This window comes from Poecilia formosa, unplaced genomic scaffold, assembly GCF_000485575.1.
Source record: "Poecilia formosa unplaced genomic scaffold, Poecilia_formosa-5.1.2 Scaffold134, whole genome shotgun sequence".
Lineage (NCBI taxonomy): Eukaryota > Metazoa > Chordata > Actinopteri > Cyprinodontiformes > Poeciliidae > Poecilia > Poecilia formosa.
In genome coordinates this window covers 345,560-365,038 of record NW_006800073.1, presented here as the reverse complement: position 1 = coordinate 365,038, position 19,479 = coordinate 345,560, and the positions used below count along the sequence as shown (strand labels likewise).

At 39.3% G+C, this 19,479-nt stretch overlaps 1 protein-coding gene and 1 long non-coding RNA gene across 2 annotated transcripts; one reads left to right on the top strand and one right to left on the bottom strand.

Moving 5' to 3' along the window:
• Nucleotides 1-4,196: 4,196 nt before the first annotated feature.
• rpl3 (ribosomal protein L3) lies at nt 4,197-8,156 on the top strand. Its single transcript, XM_007562100.2, has 8 exons — nt 4,197-4,271; nt 4,728-4,920; nt 5,515-5,683; nt 5,986-6,121; nt 6,722-7,171; nt 7,248-7,343; nt 7,680-7,799; nt 8,042-8,156. The coding sequence occupies exons 1-8, from the start codon at nt 4,269-4,271 to the stop codon at nt 8,084-8,086; spliced, it is 1,212 nt and encodes a 403-aa protein (XP_007562162.1). The 5' UTR covers nt 4,197-4,268; the 3' UTR covers nt 8,087-8,156.
• A 2,281-nt stretch (nt 8,157-10,437) lies between these two features.
• On the bottom strand, nt 10,438-14,046 carry LOC107837335 (uncharacterized). Its single transcript, XR_001663355.1, has 3 exons — nt 12,723-14,046; nt 11,751-11,905; nt 10,438-10,787 (listed from the first exon to the last, which is right to left on the bottom strand). It is a non-coding gene; the product is annotated as an uncharacterized LOC107837335 (long non-coding RNA).
• Between the last annotated feature and the right edge of the window lie 5,433 nt (nt 14,047-19,479).

The window sequence follows — 19,479 nt, the reverse complement described above, 5'->3', positions numbered from 1 at the left end:
TTTTTAGATGTGCCACAGGTACAAAACACTGGAATGAAACGGCTTCATTACCTCCTCCTTGTGTAGATCAGGTCTCCAGAGCCCTAATGACCTAATTATTCTCCTCAGGTGTGGTGCAGCAGAGGCACATCTAAAAGTTGCAGGGCAGCGGCCCCCCCAGGACTGGAGATTGACACCTGTGGTCTAATCTAACATGATATTCTTCATTAAATGTTCCAAAAATTGTTTCTCTTTTCAAAGAGCAGCAGGCCACCAGCAGGTGGCAGCTTTGTACCATTTTGTAATTTTTAAATAAAACTTTAAGTATTTTCTTACAGGAGCAACAATATTATAAAATATTGCAATAATAAAAGGATAAATTAAAGAAAACTGCTAAATCCCATGGTAATTTGAATAGAAAATACATTTTAGCCTTACATAAATAAGATCAGCATCTCCATCCAGTTTGTTAGCATGAAGTGATCTAAAATGTTCTGGAATACGAATGCATTGGCTGTGGACTTCAGAAAACTCAGTGGACCAGAACCATCACTGAGTCCCTCTCATCTCTTCCTCCAGACTTTGGGTCCCTTGGCTTCCAAATGAAGTGCAGAATTTACTTTGATCTGAAAACAAGACCTACAGAGCATCAGTCCAGTTCTGGATCTGCTCAGCCCAGGTGTGGCATCCGTCTGCGTGTCACGGATCTTCATGTTCACTCCTTTGGAAACTCCCAGATTCTTGAATGCAAACTTCTCAAGACTGCCGTTCTCCTTGTTGCTGGTTCAACTTTTCATAATACACTTCTTCCTTCCACTCAATTTTCTGTTAAAAAGGCACTGTTCTGTAAAATCTACTTTTTTGTTTAGCTTTACATCATGTTATAATGTTATTCCCTCATCAAAAACATTCCTGGAGTGTTGATTTTTTTCATGAAGGTTTGAGAAATCCTTTAATCTCCATGGCAACCATTCATCTAAAATGCCTGAATGGTTGGAGTAGCCCTGCCCTCAGTTTCCAACCTTTCCTCCCACTCAGCTCCTTCAGACTAGCCAGTCGCAATTAGCAAACACCTGGTGTAACGGCTCATCTGCTGAGCTCATTAAACTTCTCAGAGAAATGCTGGTAAAAATGTTCCCAGCATTTCTCTGTTCCTCTGTTAACAAATGGTTTATAGAGGAACCATGTTGCGATGACACAAGAACATCTTATAGCCATGCAAATAGTGCTGTGCTATAAGCAGCACTATTTGCCTGTGGTCTAATCTAACATGACATTCTTCATTAAATGCCTCTTTAATATTCTTGGACACACAACTCTGAACAGCTTGTTCAGCAATAACCTTTATTGTTTTCCCCTTCTTGTGAAGGGAGTTTATGATGATCATGTGGCTGAAAGAGACCATTTAAAGCCATGGGAAACCTTCACTGTTTTATGTTTCCACAAATGACAATTTTCCCACTATTCTAATTTTCTGAGACACTGGAATAAACAATAAGCAAGGATTTGAAATATAATGATGAATGGGTTTTACGTTCTGGAATGAGTGAAAAAAATATAGATTTCTTTTCACAAACTTAACATCTTTTTCTCCCAGGTTTTCACAGGAGGCCCCTTTGGTCTCAGGGGCCCCAGTCTCATAATCCTAACAATCATACTGGTGTTATTCACAAAAAATGAAACAGAAATCAGCAGGATTTACTGGCTTTTTATTGACTGCAGACAAACTCCCTTACTGCTGGAGAAAATTCACCCACTCGGTAGAAGTAAAAGCTACACTTAGGTTGACCGCACCTAGAAAGTACAGTAGAGGAGAAACGAAAGTAAAACAGGTGAAGTCCATGTTTGGACTTCCTGGAGGTTTTTATAAGAGGAAAGGTGAGATTCAGGCTGCACTCTGAGACCAACACGGACAGAGGTAAGTCAGGAGGACACAAACTTTAATATTTCTCTAAAAAGGTTGATTTTAAATACCAAATATGTTCAACTGATAATCAAGATAAACTTCAGTTTAATATTGTATTTAAAAGATCTATTAATGAAACTTTTTCACTGGGTTAAAGAGAAGCGAAAATTAACTAAATCTGATTTTGTTCAAACAAATTAAGCACAATTTCATTAAACTCAAAGATGAAATGCTTCTTATAAAGTGAAGCGGTTTTCTCAGCAGACTCTGGGTTATGTAAAACTATGACAGGTGGCAGAGTTGCACTTGGTAGAACTGCACATCATCTGAGGTTATATTATTTATATATTTCATTATAGGATCTCCTTCTCGGTGCAACGCAGTTAAAAATGTTATTAAAGGGTTAACAGAGTCCTAACGTTGTGATGACTTCCTGAAAGTATCATTTCAGAAAGAGCAGAAGTTGTACAGAGACAGAGGCCCAATTTCAAGATAAAAAATAGCACTATGTCCCTGGAAAACACATAATACTGCCTCTTTAAAAGAAACTTTAAAAATAATTAAGAACATTATTATAAAACAGGGCAGTAACTAAAACAGTCATAGAGTTTGAGAAAACTAGAGAGTAGAAAACTCTCCTGGTAAGACTTCACAATTTGATTTGATAAAATACATGAATAGATTTAAATGTTTCCTTTCCTGCAGGAATTCTGACGCTAACATGAGCAGGGTACAGTGGGCTGAAGATGACTTTGCTCTTCCTCATGGAGTATTTCGATTACTTACTCCACAGCCGGCAGACGGCCAAATCTACCTCATGTATCACGGCACCTCCAGGAATAACGCTGAGAAAATCCTTAAGAGCGGTTTCCGTCAGTCTGAAGATGGGATGCTTGGTCCTGGGGTCTACCTCAGCAGAGACCTGCAAAAAGCAAGTCGCTATCCTATTGGTCATCGTGATGAAGACAAAGTGGTCATCATGGTTCAGGTCGATGTGGGGAGGGTGAAACGCATCGATCGCCAGAACCACCCTCTGCAGAAGACCTGGCATGACGATGGGTATGACACCGCCTGGGTGCCGCCCAACTGCGGGATGACAAAGAGCGGCCTGGAGGAGGACTGCGTCTGGGATCCTACTCGAATCAAGACCCTTCACCTCATTAAACCCATTATAATCCCAGGCCAGACCGACTCGGATAGCGCTGATTACCAGTAAAATGTTTACATGATTTACAAGTTAAAACAAGTGATGACTGATTCAAATGTTGTATGTTTGGATGAAGAAAATCATGTTTTACTCTGTCATTTTGACCTGAGAAATAAAATTTTTAAAGTTTAAAGTTGTGACTCTGATTCTAAATTAAAACATTTCAGTCTCTGATATCAGTTAAAAAACTGCAGTTGCGTAACTTTATTTTAAAAGTTGTGGAGATATGAGCCACTCAGACATACCTCCATGTCTCCCAAACTGTTAGTCATTACTTCTAAATTAAAATATTATCAAGAAGTTAATTTATTTTAGTAATTGAATCAAACTCTTATAAAGATTCGACACATATAGTGTGGTATAGGAGCAATAAACAACCAAAGTTATTTATTTTAGCTTTTGTTAACTTTGTTGATTCTGGATTGTAATGGAAATCCAATGTGCAATGTCTCAGAAAATTCAAATATGATATAAGATAAACAAAAAAGATATTTTAAACTGAAATGTCAGGCATAATGAGATTCTTTTACAAATTGCTCTACACAAAGTGACCTCTGAGATTGCAGTAAATTTTATATTGGGGTATCAGATTAAAAAGACTAAATTCAGGTGAAGATTTTTTTTGACAACTATCCATGAATTTATATTTGGATAAAATTATTTTCTTCACACCTGACATCACATTAACTTTTATTGTAAGCGACAAAATGTAGAAAAGTTCAATTTGAATAATACTGGAGTGCAATTTACCCCCAAATATAGTTTAAATGTTGGAAACTGTGATTTTTCAATAAACAGAGTCAAGAAAAAGTCTTGTTGTTTACTGAGGGTAAGCAACAGCAAATAAAAGTGCAATTAGAATGCTTTAAAAAAATATGTAAATGTTTAATTCATTTTTTTCATAAGGTTGTGGGTATGTATGTGTTTTGTTGTTTCTTATTTTTTTCTTTTTGTTTTGTTTGGATATGGAGTCTGAAATAAAGTTTCTATCTGTGATAAAAATGAACAACTGATATTTTTGTTGTTGTCTAGTAGAACAGCGACACCAAGTGGCTACATGTGGAAAGTGGCGTAACATATTTAGAAAATAGTCACGCAGATTCTCGCGATAATTCCTGAGCTATATATTAGCAGTTTTCCTCGTTTCAGGCCTCTTTCAATCGGACGGGAGACAAAATGGTGAGAAGGCTTCCTTTGCTTGTTGTTCATTGGTAAATCCATTACTAATCTTATCCATCACTCATAGTTCCACACATAAGAACATCTACAGTACCTTTATGTTGGTGTTTGATTGTATTTTTGCATAAATTTCTTATAGTTTTAGTAGAAATTTTCAACTTTTTGGAGTGCATGTGTAGACAGTCCGCAGGCTCTGGATCCAACATGGCCTTATGAACCAGGCCGAAAGGTTACGCTTATAACAAATAATGCCCCTAAGCATTTAGCTTGATTAATTTTATGAATGAAAACAGCATTTTAGTGTGTCAAGAATAAAAAGCCGAGATGTTAATTCAAACTAGTTGCATGTAGGCTAATGGCTAATAGCATGCTAAAAGCCGGTTTCCCGCACCACTTCGATAAATGTAGGCATATAATGTTAATTTCGAAAGCTAATTATTATCCTTTACTCAACAGTCCCACCGTAAGTTTTCGGCTCCGCGACACGGATCCCTGGGCTTCCTGCCCCGCAAAAGAAGTCGCCGTCATCGCGGTAAGGCCAAGAGCTTCCCGAAGGATGACCCCAGCAAGCCGGTTCACCTGACGGCCTTCCTGGGCTACAAGGCCGGCATGACGCACATCGTCCGGGAGGTGGACAGACCCGGTTCAAGTAAGCATCGTTATTCCTAATGGCACTAAATCATGAAAGAGGCATAATTAAGACACTTAAAACTGGCAGCGGTTTCTAGCTGAATGCTACAATAAAACGACCATTTCACTATTTTATATTGGATTATTTTTAATTGCACTTCTGATCTTTTATAGTTTAAGTTCTTGTGTTTAATCAAAGGTTAAATTATCACTTGATGACCAGATGTTTTCTTTTCTGGTTTTACAAATGAGGTTTGTTGGATGAATACTTGACAAAACTTAAAAATTGAGAGAATTTATCTTAATATTGCAATAATTTTTGTGACATTCGTCACCCTGCAGATTCAATTCTGTTTTTTTGAACAGTGAAATGTTTTTTTTTCTGGAAGCATTTGTTGCAGAAACCTTAATTTTTTGTTTTTAGATTAAATATTTCTCATTGAGTTTAAAAGCGCCAGAGTTCTGCCTGTGATGAGACTCTCGACGGGCGGACAGAATGGGTTTATCCCCCTTGCTGAATGTCGAGTCCTGAGCGCAGCCGATCTATTCAGCGTGGTTAAATATGGAAATCAGCGTTAAGAGATAAGCATAATATGTTTTTATTTCAACGCAGAGGTCAACAAGAAGGAAGTGGTGGAGGCCGTGACCATCGTGGAGACTCCACCCATGATCGTAGTCGGGGTCATCGGCTACGTCAACACGCCCCGTGGCCTGCGCTCCTTCAAGACCATCTTCGCCGAGCACATGAGCGACGAATGCAAGCGCCGCTTCTACAAGAACTGGTGAGCGCCGTCCGTAGTCGGCCATCTTTGTTTGTTTGAAGCACATGTTGGCCGCCAGTGGAGACAAAGCTGAGCGAGTCTAATGTTTGCGGCGATCCTACGGTAGCTCCGCTCGGGTGCAGCGCACCCCGATGAGCGCCGGGCTCCGCTGGCCGGTGGAAAGTGCTGCTTAGAAACCGAGCCATGAGCCGAAACGTTTGTCCAACCCGGTCTGATCCGGCTTGGCAGCTGTGCACCGTGCTCCTCCGCTGACCCCTGCAGGGGTCATGAGGGGCCGGCGCCAACCTCTGCTGTAATCTCAGGTACAAATCCAAGAAGAAGGCCTTCACCAAGTACTGCAAGAAATGGCAGGATGAGGATGGCAAGAAGCAGCTGGAGAAAGACTTTGCTGCCATGAAGAAGTACTGCCAGGTCATCAGAGTCATCGCCCACACACAGGTTGGTCTCCAGGAAACATCACTCTGTATATTACTGGGTTGGACAGCGCCGGTTAGCCGCTGCAGCTAGTGCACAAGTTGCATTTCTATTAATGATAAAGTTGCACAATTTGAAATGGTCAGTTAAAGAAAATGTTTTTAGCTAGGAAGTTTTCACACTGAGGTGAGGTCATCTTTCAGCCAGATTGAGGTAAATTTATTTTGTGAAACTAAAATGGAAACATTTGTTTTCGTTACATTAGTCACATGATCAACAGCCAGATATTACCACTGGCAGAAACGACAAAGACGACGACAGGAAGTTGTAGGTTTTAATGACTTGTTCATGTGTCCAGTTTTTCATATTCTTGGTGTAATTGTGTAGGTTTTGCTTAGCAACGGCGCACGTTTACATTTCGTCCAATCCAGTAATATATACTTAAATAATCTGAGAGAAAATCCCTTTCCTGTCGGTGATGAGACCACGGAAACCGCGTCAGGCATGGCGCCCGATTCTTATGAGGAGATCTTCCATGCTGCCTTCCTTCTGAGACGACGCGGCGTTAAATCGCGTCGTCTGCGCTACAGGAAGTTCATGCTAACTCGTTACGTTTCTGTGCAGATGCGCCTGCTGCCTCTGAGGCAGAAGAAGTCCCACCTGATGGAGGTGCAGCTGAACGGCGGCACCATCTCCGACAAGGTGGACTGGGCCCGCGAGAAGCTGGAGCAGATGGTGGCGGTCAGCACCGTCTTCACCCAGGACGAGATGATCGACGTCATCGGCGTCACCAAGGGTCACGGCTACAAGGGCGTCACCAGCCGCTGGCACACCAAGAAGCTCCCCCGCAAAACGCATCGTGGTCTGCGTAAGGTGGCCTGCATCGGCGCCTGGCATCCGGCCCGCGTGGCGTTCTCGGTCGCCCGCGCCGGTCAGAAGGGCTACCACCACCGAACAGAGATCAACAAGAAGATCTACAAGATAGGCCAGGGCTACCACACCAAGGACGGGAAGCTGGTGAAGAACAACGCCTCCACAGAGTACGATCTGACCAACAAGAGCATCAATCCCCTGGTAAGAGACGCTCCCCTTCCTCTGGTCAGAAGGTCTGAAACTGAAGGTTCTCAGTCGGTTTATTTTCTGGTTTCAGGGCGGGTTTGTTCACTACGGAGAGGTGACCAACGACTTCGTCATGGTGAAGGGCTGCGTCGTGGGAACCAAGAAGAGGGTGCTGACTCTGCGCAAGGTGAGGAGGAAAAGTTTTTTTAAATTTTTTATTTTTTTTATGTTATGAAAACTATTGGGTGGTAAACCAGGTTTGTCCAAATCTTTGGATTTTGAGGATGTAATTTTTCATGAACCTTTTCCACAGTTCATAGTAATTTTTTATTACAAAGCAGAATAAAGACATAATTTTACCAGAATATTTTAAAATAACTAGAAACTGCAGAAAAAAAATAAAATAAATCTTGTTCTTTTGTGCAACAAGTGTAAAACTTGATTCATGATGGTCTTTAAAAGGTCTTAAACTTGAGCTGCTGAAACACCAGAAACTAAAACCTGTTCTCTTCTTCTTCTTCAGTCTCTGCTGGTGCAGACCAGCCGCCGCGCTCTGGAGAAGATCGACCTCAAGTTCATCGACACCACCTCCAAGTTCGGCCACGGCCGCTTCCAGACGTTGGAGGAGAAGAAGAACTTCATGGTGAGAAGCGCTCGGCCCTTGGTGAACTTCGTTCTGCACTGTTCGTAACCTGGTTCATCCTCCAGTGTGAACTCTGGGTTCCATTCCAGTGCCACAGTGACCTCCAGTGAGGCAGGGGAGCTGGTCCCGCTTGTGCCGGCTCCCTGTTCACTCTCTGGGAACACGTCCCGCTCCGAGCCCGGACCGGGTTCTGTTTTGTCTGTTTTGTGAAACTGACCGGGTTTGTTTTCTGTTTTCCACAGGGGCCGCTGAAGAAGGACCGCATCGCCAAGGAGGAGACGGTTTAACGTCTGCTGTGGCGACGGGAAATGTCACTGCTGTTCTGCAGAGTTTAATAAAAATCTGGAAAGAAAAACAACTTGGTTTGTTTTTTTTACTTAAGAAAAACTGCGTACACAAACTGCCCTGAAACGTCATAAAAGAGCAGCTTGTATGACAAATTCTTAAGCTTTACGTTATAAAATAAAATCTTGGAGAGTTGCTTTGGTTCTGTTTGAGAAAACAAAATCAAAGGAAAACAAAAACATTTTAAATTCGTTTTACATCTTCCAAAGCGAATGGTTGGCCTTAGCTCCGCCTTTGAGGTGTAGCTCCTCCCCCACTCAGCTCCTTCAAACTAGCCAGCAATTACCAAACACCTGGTGGGACTAAATCATCTGAGCTCATTATAGGAGCAACTTCTCAGAAACGCTGCTAAAAATGGTAAAGGTTTAGAGAAGCCATGTTGTGATGACTTCCTGAAGGCAGAGTTCGAGAGGCTCCCAATTTAAAAATTAATACACCATATATGATTTACATATACATGATTTACATGAAGTGCCATCTAAAACATTTTGATAATTCTCCAGCTTTAAGCTACATCAGGAACCTAAATGAACCGTTTTGAGGGAGGAAGAAGCAAAACGAGAGTTTATCTTATTTGATTAAAAGCCTAAAATTGGAAAACATTTATAGTTGAAACAAGATATTTTCATACATTTGATGAGATGACCAGAGCTGGGTAGTAACTAGTTTAATTTGCTCAATTTGAGAAATGTTTTTTGAAATATTGTACTTTTAGAAATATTTTTATTATGCTTTGCTTTTTAACTTTGAGGTAATTCTCCAATGAAGTATTTAGACTCTTGAGTAACTTTTCTGGATTTTATACCCACTGAATGAAAAACATGTTTTAGCCAAAAATTCACCAAACATCCCTGTAGTTTAGTTTCAAAAGTTTTTTAAAATTTTTTTTATTGAAACTAAAAGTTTTTTTTTATTGAAACTAATTTTTTTTTTGCTTGGTGTTTTTTAAGAATTTTTTAAGAATTGTAATAATTGTTCTTAAAATACTAAAATTTCCACTTTATAATTTGGTCTGAATTTTTAAATATAAAATGGGTAATAATTTCATCAGTTACTCAACACATTTTACCAAATACTTCTTTACTTGTACCTCAGTTATGTATTTAATGGCTACTTGGTACTTTTAAAAATATGTTGAAGTAGCGCTACCCTTATTTGGCTACAATTTTTGGGTACTTTACTCACCTCTGAAGGCAAAATGCACCTTTTCCCCTCGCTCCAGTTAAATCAAATCAAACTTCATGTTTTGTCAGAATTAGTAAAGTGATTCCAGCTCCTAGATGTCGTGTGAAACACCGCCCTCTGGTGGCGCGATGTGAGAACTGCAGCGCTGCTGCTGCCGGAACGCCGTGTTCATGAACGGACCTGGAATACTAATGCAGCGCTGCAGAGGGGGAGGTTCACGTCCAGTTTCATCTGCAAGACACCTGATTGACCTGTGGAGCTTCCTGCTGTGTGCGACACGTTTAGATGGCCGTAAAGGTAAATTATTGTCTGGCAGGAAGCTAAACATCCAGCAGAACAAAATGATAAATGCATTAAGGAAATTCTTACTGGACCGTTTCTCATCATTAGAGTTCCAAACATTTCAAAATGTACAAATTTAAAAATATTTGTTCATTTAAAGAATAGTACATAAGGAAAGTATGTAAAGTGCAAACTTTAAAGGGACACTTAGGTAAAATTATTTTTTTTCATGTTTCCATCATGTTATGATGTTGTTCCCTCATCAAAAACACACCTGGAGTGTTGTCTTGAATCTTTCAATGCTTCTTGGAAAAATCCTTTAATCTCCATGGCAAACATTCAGCTAAAACCCCCGGGAGGACTTGGTGGACAGCTCCTTCAGACTAGCCAGCAGCAATTAGCTGTGAATCAGATGAGATCGTGAGAGGAGCTACTTCTCAGAGCAACGCTGGTAAAATCATTAAAGGGTTAATAGGAACCATGTTTTGATGACTTATTGAAGGTAGAGCTTCTTAAAGACACAGAGGTCCAATTTCAAAGTGTTAAATCAGGAAATATATGTATATTTTTTAATTTACAACTAAAAGCAATGTAGATGGGCCCCATAAGCGAAAAGGAGGGTCGACAATATGGGCCCCATATGGGTTTGTCCGCGGTTTCCATGGTTTACCCATGTAGAGCCCATATAGGCGGTGCCCCTACATGGGTAAACCCATGTGGGGCCACCACGGAAACCGCGGACAACCCCATATGGGACCCATATTGTCTGCCCTCCTTTTCCCCATATGGGGCCCACCTAGGTATGCTGGCAGGGGTAGTTACTTGATTGTGCTATAAAATGGTATTATGTGGCTGGAAAACACACAACACCGTCTCTTCCCCTCTCTGTTGGAGCAGGAGCCGGATCATGTGTGATAACGGTCCTGAGTCTGAAGTCGTCCCCTCCTGTCAGACGCACAGCCACTTCCCCGGCCGCTGCAGCCGTGCCAGCCGGACGTCCGCGGTGCCAGGAAGCACGCTGACATGCGTGTGTGCATGCAGAGCGCTCACTCACACCCTGATCCACACGAATCAGAGTCCTGGCCCTCCGCTCTGCTGGCCCAGCATGTCCCCTCGTTACCTGGCTGCCGTCCCACTAACAACAGCTGCTACCACGGCTCTGGACTGGAGGTCCCTCTGCAGGGCCACACACACACACACACACACACACACACACACACACGCACACACACACACACACACACACACATACACGCACGCTAAGATTGTTTCTGTATTCTGTTTCTGTATTTCTGACTTCTGTTCCCTTTTCTAAACCCAGATTTAGCTCAATCTAAACATAGACGTTACCCAAATACGACGGTGTAATCGGGTCATTGTAGATAATAAAAAGGGTTGAATTTTTCCCCTCAAAACTACAGAAAATTTTGAGATTAACTTTAGAAATTTTCTAGAAAAAAAAAATTAAAAGTCCAAAATTTGATAGAAAAACCCACAATTTTGAGATTAATCTCAGAAATATTCTAGAAAAAAACCCAAAAAAATTTCTGAGCTTGAAAAGACAGAAAATTTGCTAGAAAGAAACACTAAAATTTTGAGATTAATCTTAGACATTTTCTAGAAAAATAAAACAAGGAAATGTCTGATTTCCAAAAGTCAAAAATAAAATGTGTGTCTTTTCCAGAAGCCATTGTTCAGCACACAGAGCAGTAAAACCAGCTCACCAAACTTGTTGGAACTCTGCTGGGGTTGCTAGGTAACTGGCAGAACTCTGCTGGGGTTGCTAGGTAACAACCATAGTGACTTTACATACAGCTTATTTTCCATTTAACTTATTACTAGAAAATGTCTGGGTGTTATTTTAAGCACTTGGTCTGTTTTTGGAAGCAGCTGAAATCCAAATGAAAACATAAAAAATGTACAAAATGTGATTTCTGCTCAGTAGGTCGCCTTTAATCCTTTAACGAGACGTCGTCCTTCAGCTGCCTCTGCTGAAGGCTTTATGTGAGGTGAGTGGGACCTTGAAAATCCTCCCAGTAAATCCAGATTTCTGCAAAGAGCGCTGAATATTATGCAGCAAAGTTCCAGAGAGGCTTTTCAGCCGGACACCTAAGTGGCCCTCAGGGGCCTCCTCATTACCTGCTGAAGTGGAGGGTTGGAGTTCTGGCTTAATTACCGACCGCCGCCGTCAGCTGAATGAAAGCGTCACAGCTCAAGGACATGGAAAACATGCGATGGTTGCTGAAGCTGCCGTCCATCAGTTCTGCAACGGCGGCTGCTTTCATCGCAGCTGACTGCAGCACAAACGGAAAACCAGGAACAAGGAGACAAAACGAAACCTTTTGACCACAATCTGAAAAATGAAGACATGCATGAGCTCAGAGGCTGTTAACAGAGACCGACCAGAAATGAAATGATCATTTAGCTGAAATATTAACTGGAAACTATGTTAGTAAATTAAATATTTAGTTTCTAACAATAACATTTATAAATGCAGAGTTGGGCGGTAACTAGTTACATTTACTAGAGGAACATTTTTGAAAATAAAAGACTTTTAGGAGGATTTTTACTATGCTCTACTTTTTACTTTTACTTGAGTAATATTATTTTGAAGTATTGCTCCTCTGAATTTCTGGATTTTCTACCCACTGAATGAAAAACAAACATGTTTTAACTAAACATTCACAGACACACACACCTGCAGTTTCTGTTAAAGTTTAATCAGTTTGTTATTGACAGAAACTGATTTGGAAACATTTCTTTTCCCTGATTTTGTTATTTTTTGTTGTTTATATGAATTATTATCATTTTGGCCCCTAAAATACCAACATTTCTACTTAACTTTATATTTTGATCTGTCTGATTATGTACATTTTAAATATTAAATGACTGATCATTTGATTAGTTATTCAGTACTTGACCAGACTTTCTACCAAATTCTTTTTTAGTCTTCCTCAAGTAATTTCTCGGACGGCTACTTGAGTAAAATTACGTTGAAGCAGTGCTACTCTTACTTGAGTATAATTTTTGGGTACTCTACTTGAACATCCATTTCCCCCTGTATAACAAGCTAGATAAACCAAAAATATTGCTACTTGTTTAGTTTTTTACCGTGTAACTTCACAAACGTCTCCCAGGTGAACCAGATGTTCTCTGCTGCAGAATCAGTGAGTCCAGGCTCTTCTTTCCCCACTGCAGCTCCTGCAGCCCTGCATCAGTATTCCAGCCCCGTTCATGGACACAGCGTTCCCTGAGCTGATGGAGGCAGCAGCAGCAGCAGCATCCCTGCGCTGCTCCAGCCGCACCACCAGGGGGCAGAGTGCTTCACTCTTTCTCCTTCACACATCCAGCAGAGCTGTGTGTGAGCTCTAGACTATATTAATTCCTCCTCTTTATCTCTCTTTTTAAATAGCTGTCCTCTTTTCAAAGCTGGATTTAAAGGCTTCAAATTATCTTGACTCAACTTTTCATGCTTGTGTAAACTCACTGGAAGGACAGGGAACAGATATTGGGTTCATTTGCACTTAAATTGAGATATTTTGAGTTGAATTTTATTTCTAGATCAGTCCAGCAGGCTCTGTAGTGACTTTGGTTTATTCTAAGTATAAATGTTACACCGTGAGAAACAGAAAACTGAAGCTTGACTCCTTTGTTGGGTGCATTCACATCAGTCATGTTTAGTTTGCTTTAAATAAACAGTTTGTTGTTTTCTAGAAAGTTCGGTTCTTTTGGGGAGGTGTGAATGTGCAATCAGACTCTGCTCCACCAGCAAACCTGAGTTCGGTTCGGTTGAAGTGAACTCTGGTACGGTTCGAATGCATATCTGAACGCCGAGCAGATCGGAGACCGCTCCAAAAGCAGGAAGTGGACTACAGCGCAGGGCATTCTGGGTAAATACAACCAAACAAATACATTAGCCTAGCGCTAGCGGGAGAAATGACTTGTAGTCTTTTGCCAACAACAAATCTGACGGCATTCCATTTTTGTTAACATTTTGTGAAGAAGGAAGTTCCGCTCAGTGTTTTCTTCAGAGGTTTTTCAGTCGTTTCCTTTAGTGGTTCTTGGTGCAGCGCCCCCACAGGCGAGGATGGGAACAGTTTTTCATTAAGTTTAGTTCATTTGACTCAGTGCATTGTGGAAGAGAACCAAACGAACTGAAAAAGTAAAAAAAATAAAAAATTAAAACATACTTATATGTAATCTGAGAAAAACATATAATTCATGCAAAACTGTCTATTCTGTTTTATTGCTAACTGTAAGTTTAGTGGAAGGAGAACCTTCACCCTGGTCTCAAGTCTTTTCCTCTCTCTAAAAGATTTTCTTCTTGGATTAACTTCTTTCTGTTTTCACTCTGTCCACCCTCCCCTTAACTTTCCCCACAGCATAATGCTGCCACAACCGCAATGGTTTGTTTTGCATCTTCTCTCTTGCACTTTCTTCCATTTAGTTTCTGTCTCTTCATGATTTATAGTTTTGTTCTTGCTGTGAATAACATATTTTTTATAGCTAATTTGCGCCTGCGTCTCTGTCTGAGCGTTTAGTCCAGTGAGGTCACAGAAAGGGCAACGTTAGGTTTGATGTGAGGTTATGCAACACTGCAACGCCGCAGGCGACAGAAAGCCGGACAGTGAGAAAACGCCACCATGTTCGCTCTGAATGTTCTCAGCAGTATCTCTTCCTGCCTGGCCCTGATCACACAGCACTGCTTTGATCGCCACAGCAGGAAGAATGGAAACGTAGGAAGAGGAAGAGAAAATATGAAGGGCAGGAAAAAAAGATGGTTATTCAAGGTAACTAAAGCGCAGATTGCCAAATTTTAGAACCTTTTTACTGACTCTGGTTCTTTATTTCTAAGTATTTAAGATAAAATTACATGTTTTAGACTTAAAACAATGTCAAATTTTTCCTAACTTAATCTCTAATCATCACTATTTTGCAGGGGCAACCCCAAAGTGGGGCCCCTGTTCCCCCCTTAGGGACAGCACTGTTAAAAACATAAAAATAAACTGCTTAGACAGATAATCCAAACACCAAACCTAATAAGCCCTTCATGCCAATGATGAGTGGATAGAAGCTTCTCTGTATTTATCAGGTACCAACTCTCCTGACTCCAAACACTTAAACCTGATGCACAAACCTTGACAAGACAAACGGATTTTAGTCTGTGTATCTGTTCAGTATTTGTTCAGTTTGTTCAGTATCAAACGGTGTGTGAGAACTTAGAGCCGGATGCTAGGAAGTGAAAGGTATCCTTTTAGTGTAGTGGAGTAGAAAAGTGTTGCAGGAAAACCTCCAGTAGGAAAACACTCTAGAATCTAGTGTTTCTTTTCCAAAGTTATGGCATCAGGACTCAAAAACTGCCTTTTCTGAAGCTTCTCTGCAGCATAAAACAAACATTCTCACTGTCCACATGCAGTAAACTCAGATATTTGATGGCTAGCTCTGATATTTTTGGATTACAGCTCCCAGTGGTCGTTTACAATGTGTTATCACCATTTTACAACAGCAGGCTGAGGCCATGATTTCTGCAGAGCACACAAGGCTTTACATCTGTCAAGTCAGCTCTTATTTTTATGGGAGCGCTGATGCCAATATTTTTTAGAGCTAACTTGCTTTTTTCTAATTTCTGTCTAAATTCATTCACTCTGTGTCCTCCACAGGATTAAAATCATGGTTTTCTATCTGATTACACTAACTTTGACAAGTAGGCTATATGCTGCATCGTTAAACTGCACAAAAATATTATGTAGTTGTAAGTATTTAAATTATAAGTCAGGATTATTCTTCTTCTGCATGTGCACCACATTATTGTCAAATCAGAACATACCTTTTAAGATGCTTTGCTGTTTCTGTCATGATGTAGAACCAAGATAAAAAAAAAAACAACGAAATGCTAAAAAAAAAAAATCAATTTAGTTAAAAGGTGCAAATAAAAACAACAAAAATAGATACAAACCACTAAAAATAATCTAAACATACATAGGAAAGAACCAAAAGCAATGTAAACTACTAGATAATTACCAAAATGTATTAAAATAAGGTCAGATGTTTCCACATGGTTCGCAGCTACTTATTTCAGTACCAGTGCTTGATAATTATTCTGGTGAATTTTGTACTTGAAAATTTATTAATAAATTAGTCATTTTTATGACATAGTACAGTAACTACAGTGCAGTGAGAAAGTACTTCTCCTCCTAAGAGATTTCCTCAGATTTTAGCTTCTTTTTTTATTCCACTTCAATGTTTTTGCACATGAAACCATTTACGTCTACAGGAGACCCCCGGTATTTACAGGTTTTAGTGTCCACAGCCGTCCGTGAACAACTAAAACAATCTTAAAACAATCTATAACACATATAACTACCTATTTTAATAGTTCAAACACCGAATACACCGCAATATGAATTAATATGGACAGCGGAAACCGTTAGCGCAACCGCAGAAGCCAAGCTAATGTCCTCGCTAGCTTAGTTGTCCTTATTTCCGCCTTTGGAACTTCAGCCAATCAGTGCCAAGGAAACAATAGCGTTCCTGGATTGGCTGCTTTGCAAACGCCAGCCAATAGCGTGTCAGGTTGCATTACTTGTTTGTATTTTAGCTTCACAAAACGCTGTCATTGTCATTTTACCATTAATTTATGACTTTGTTATTTTCACCTAAAAGAATAAAGTAGGACGCTTATAAAAATTTCATATGACTAAATACACAGAACTTATTCCTGTGTCGAAAAATATTTTATTTATTCCTCATAAAGTGTCGGATTCGTTTTGTAAATACTGATTCTACAGCTTTTACTCTTTAAATTACAATCATGTTAAAAAGAAAGTAAACTCTTTTTACGCGCTGGGATTATTAGAGTGGACATAATAAAACTGATCTTGTTTTTACCAGGTTCTAAAATTGTTTAATTTTATCCCTAACTATAAAAACACACAGGAGATTCCACAATATTATGTTTTATTAAACTAAGCACACCCTTATTGCTGCCACAGGATTTAAGACAGGAAGTAGATTAAATACAGTTTATTAACTGATGAGTATCAGTGCGAACAGCTCTGTAAAAGCAGAAGATTGGGCAGTTTGACTCTTACGACACTGTCAAGGTGGAAAAAGATTAGAAATGACCGTAGAGAAGCAAATTATTTAAAGTTTTTCACTGTATGGCGAGAAGACAGTTGCCTGGAGTGAACATTGCAGCAGATTTTCCCCAAGGTCAGGCTGTTTAATCCTCAGATGTCCAAATCAGATTCTGCAGGCCTCATTTAGCATAGGTGACCTATAATGCTTCCTTGAATAGGTTAGTATTGATCTATGGGTGATACGAAACATGGTTTTATACAAAATCATTCTTAAAAAGTGAGATTTTATTCTGCTAAGTTCTGCCTGTGTTGAGCTGTTTTAGGGCCTCCTGTCACTTTAAATCCAAATAAGCTGTTCCTGGCCACTCCCCCCAACTCATCGATTATATTCACACATGAAAATGCCTGCAAACAGATGTGCAATTATACAACCATGCCTCTTTGAAAAGCAGAACTGGGGCTTTCTGCACACCCAACAAGAATACAGCAAGTGGTTTCTGGATGGTAAGTCAACAACTAAACACTTGACTTTTCTGGCCCATACTACGGTAAAACCAGCTGACTAAATGTGCTGGAGCTCCACTTGTGTTGCTAGGTAACAGGACGGAACTCTACTGGGATTGCCAGGTAACGGTGGCGTTTTCTTCGAGGTTTTTGAAACGGCTCAATTTTCAGACATCAAAAAACATAAACTTGTTGCCAAAAATGGTTGGGTGTTCTTTTAAGCAGTTTGGATTTTTTTAGAAGCAGTGGAAACACAAATGGAAGCACAAAAACTTTTAAAATGTAAATTTAACATATGTCCCTTTTAAAATGAACATTTTATGTGTTATATATTGTTAATTTGTAGTTTTGCTCTTGCTGAATCCCAAATTTCATGTATTAAATGTCAACAAGAAAACACTTTTAGATGATTGTCTCACAACAAACGTTCAAGGCCTCCATCAGAGGTCAGTGGCCAAAAATGAAAAGGAGTAGAAATGGTTTTATATCTGATTTCCATAACTACTAATGCAGGAGCGTGTTTGCAGATTTGAAGAATCAACAGACAGTTAGCAGTTACAGCTGAGAGAAACAAAGGTGTTGTTTGGTGAAGTGTGTAAGAGACACGCAGAGAAACGTGATGATTTGTTCCCCCTGGGGTTCGTTTTTTATTCATCAGGACTTGATGCATCCAAGTATAGGATCATTCGGTTTTTGGCACCTTTTAAAGATTTCATTTTCAATTTGAACAGCACATTAAAAATGAACAGAAACAAAGAAATGACTAAGGCTGTGTGAGTTTTAAAAATAAAACAAAAATACATACATACGTTTATTTATATATTTATAAAGAAACCAACCAAACTGTTTTAAAAAAGCCATTTTGTTCAATGTAAATTGTTTGGCTTGTCTGACAAATGTAATGAGATAAAATGTGCTAAATAATAGTAATAAAAAATAATTTATAATAAAACCACACATGAAAAGATTAATACTTTAAACTCTAGCGCTTTTGCTTTTTTCCCCTTATAATAATTAACCTTTAAAACTTAAGTTTCTCAAGAGCAAATTGCTGTAATTTTATAGCATGCAATTAATTTCTGAAATTGTGAGTCTCTTAGCTTTTCTTGTTCTATTTCATATTAAACTTGTTTTTGTTTTTATGTCTGGCATCCTCTTCTTTTTCTTCCCCTCTACTCCTTCCTTTTCGTTTTGCAGAAGTCGTGTTTTGGAGTCGATCGCTGCGTTTCCATTACAAATGGAATATCTGTGTCAATATTTTGCAAATGTAAAATAATTGCTGTGCTTCTACAAAACACAATTAAAATCACACCTGAATAAATTTGTTCACACCATAAGTCATCAAAAAGCACAAAAAGCATGCTGCACCATCACCCTCCTTTCACTTCCTGTCGTTTTATTTGGGGTTTCTGCCAGTAGTAACACCTGAATGTTGATCATGTGACTCGTGGTGTGGAAAAATTGTTTCCATTGCAGTTAATAAAAATGTTTTTTTTTTAAGTTATCTTGTTTCCATTAAGCACATTTATTTTTTTAACTCCAATTTGTACAGTTTTATGTCAATGTCTATTATTATTGTGGGCAAAACTTTCAGTATTCCACTGATGTAAAAAAAACAACACAATTTTGCATAACTAAGAAATGCAATTAAAATCACATGTAAATAAGTTTATTCACACAATAAGTCATTAAAAAAATATGCTGCCTCATCATCCTCCATCTACTTCCTGTCTTCATCTTCTTCATGGTTTTTGCCAGTAGTAACATCCGGTGTTGATCACGTGACTCGTGTGATTCAAAAATACGTGTCTATTACAGTTTTGTGAAATAAAACAATTTTATATAGTTGAAAAAAACACGTCATCCTAGTGCAAAAACTTTTTTAATGTGTTTTTTCAAAATTGCGTATTTATTTTTAAAATGTCAAATTGCACTACTGTATGGTCAATGGAAACGCAGCTATTGACTCATTTTCTTGGCTCTTTCTGATGGAGGGTTGGGGTTCAATACCAACGCCTCCTGAAAAAGAACAGAGACGGAGAAAAAGACGAGAAGGTTCTATTAAAAGAATATATAATACTCTACTGTTGAATGCCTGCATCTGCTTCTGGTACCTAAAGGACCTTCGCTTGTTCTTGACCTTCGAATGAAGAGATAGAAAAGTCTTTTCTTGTATTAGCAACAGCACTTGGTTGATTTTTTTCTCTTTTTTTCGTTTTTTGCTTCAGTAAAGTCTGTTATCTCTTGATTATTAACGTAATAATTTATTTATAAAAGTAATACGA

What these genes read in the sequence shown, in the direction of transcription:
- rpl3 (XM_007562100.2), top strand. An exon ending in ACAAGAGCATCAATCCCCTG is followed by an intron (nt 7,172 to 7,247) that starts GTAAGAGACGCT and finishes TTCTGGTTTCAG; the next exon opens with GGCGGGTTTGTTCACTACGG. An exon ending in AGGAGAAGAAGAACTTCATG is followed by an intron (nt 7,800 to 8,041) that starts GTGAGAAGCGCT and finishes TGTTTTCCACAG; the next exon opens with GGGCCGCTGAAGAAGGACCG.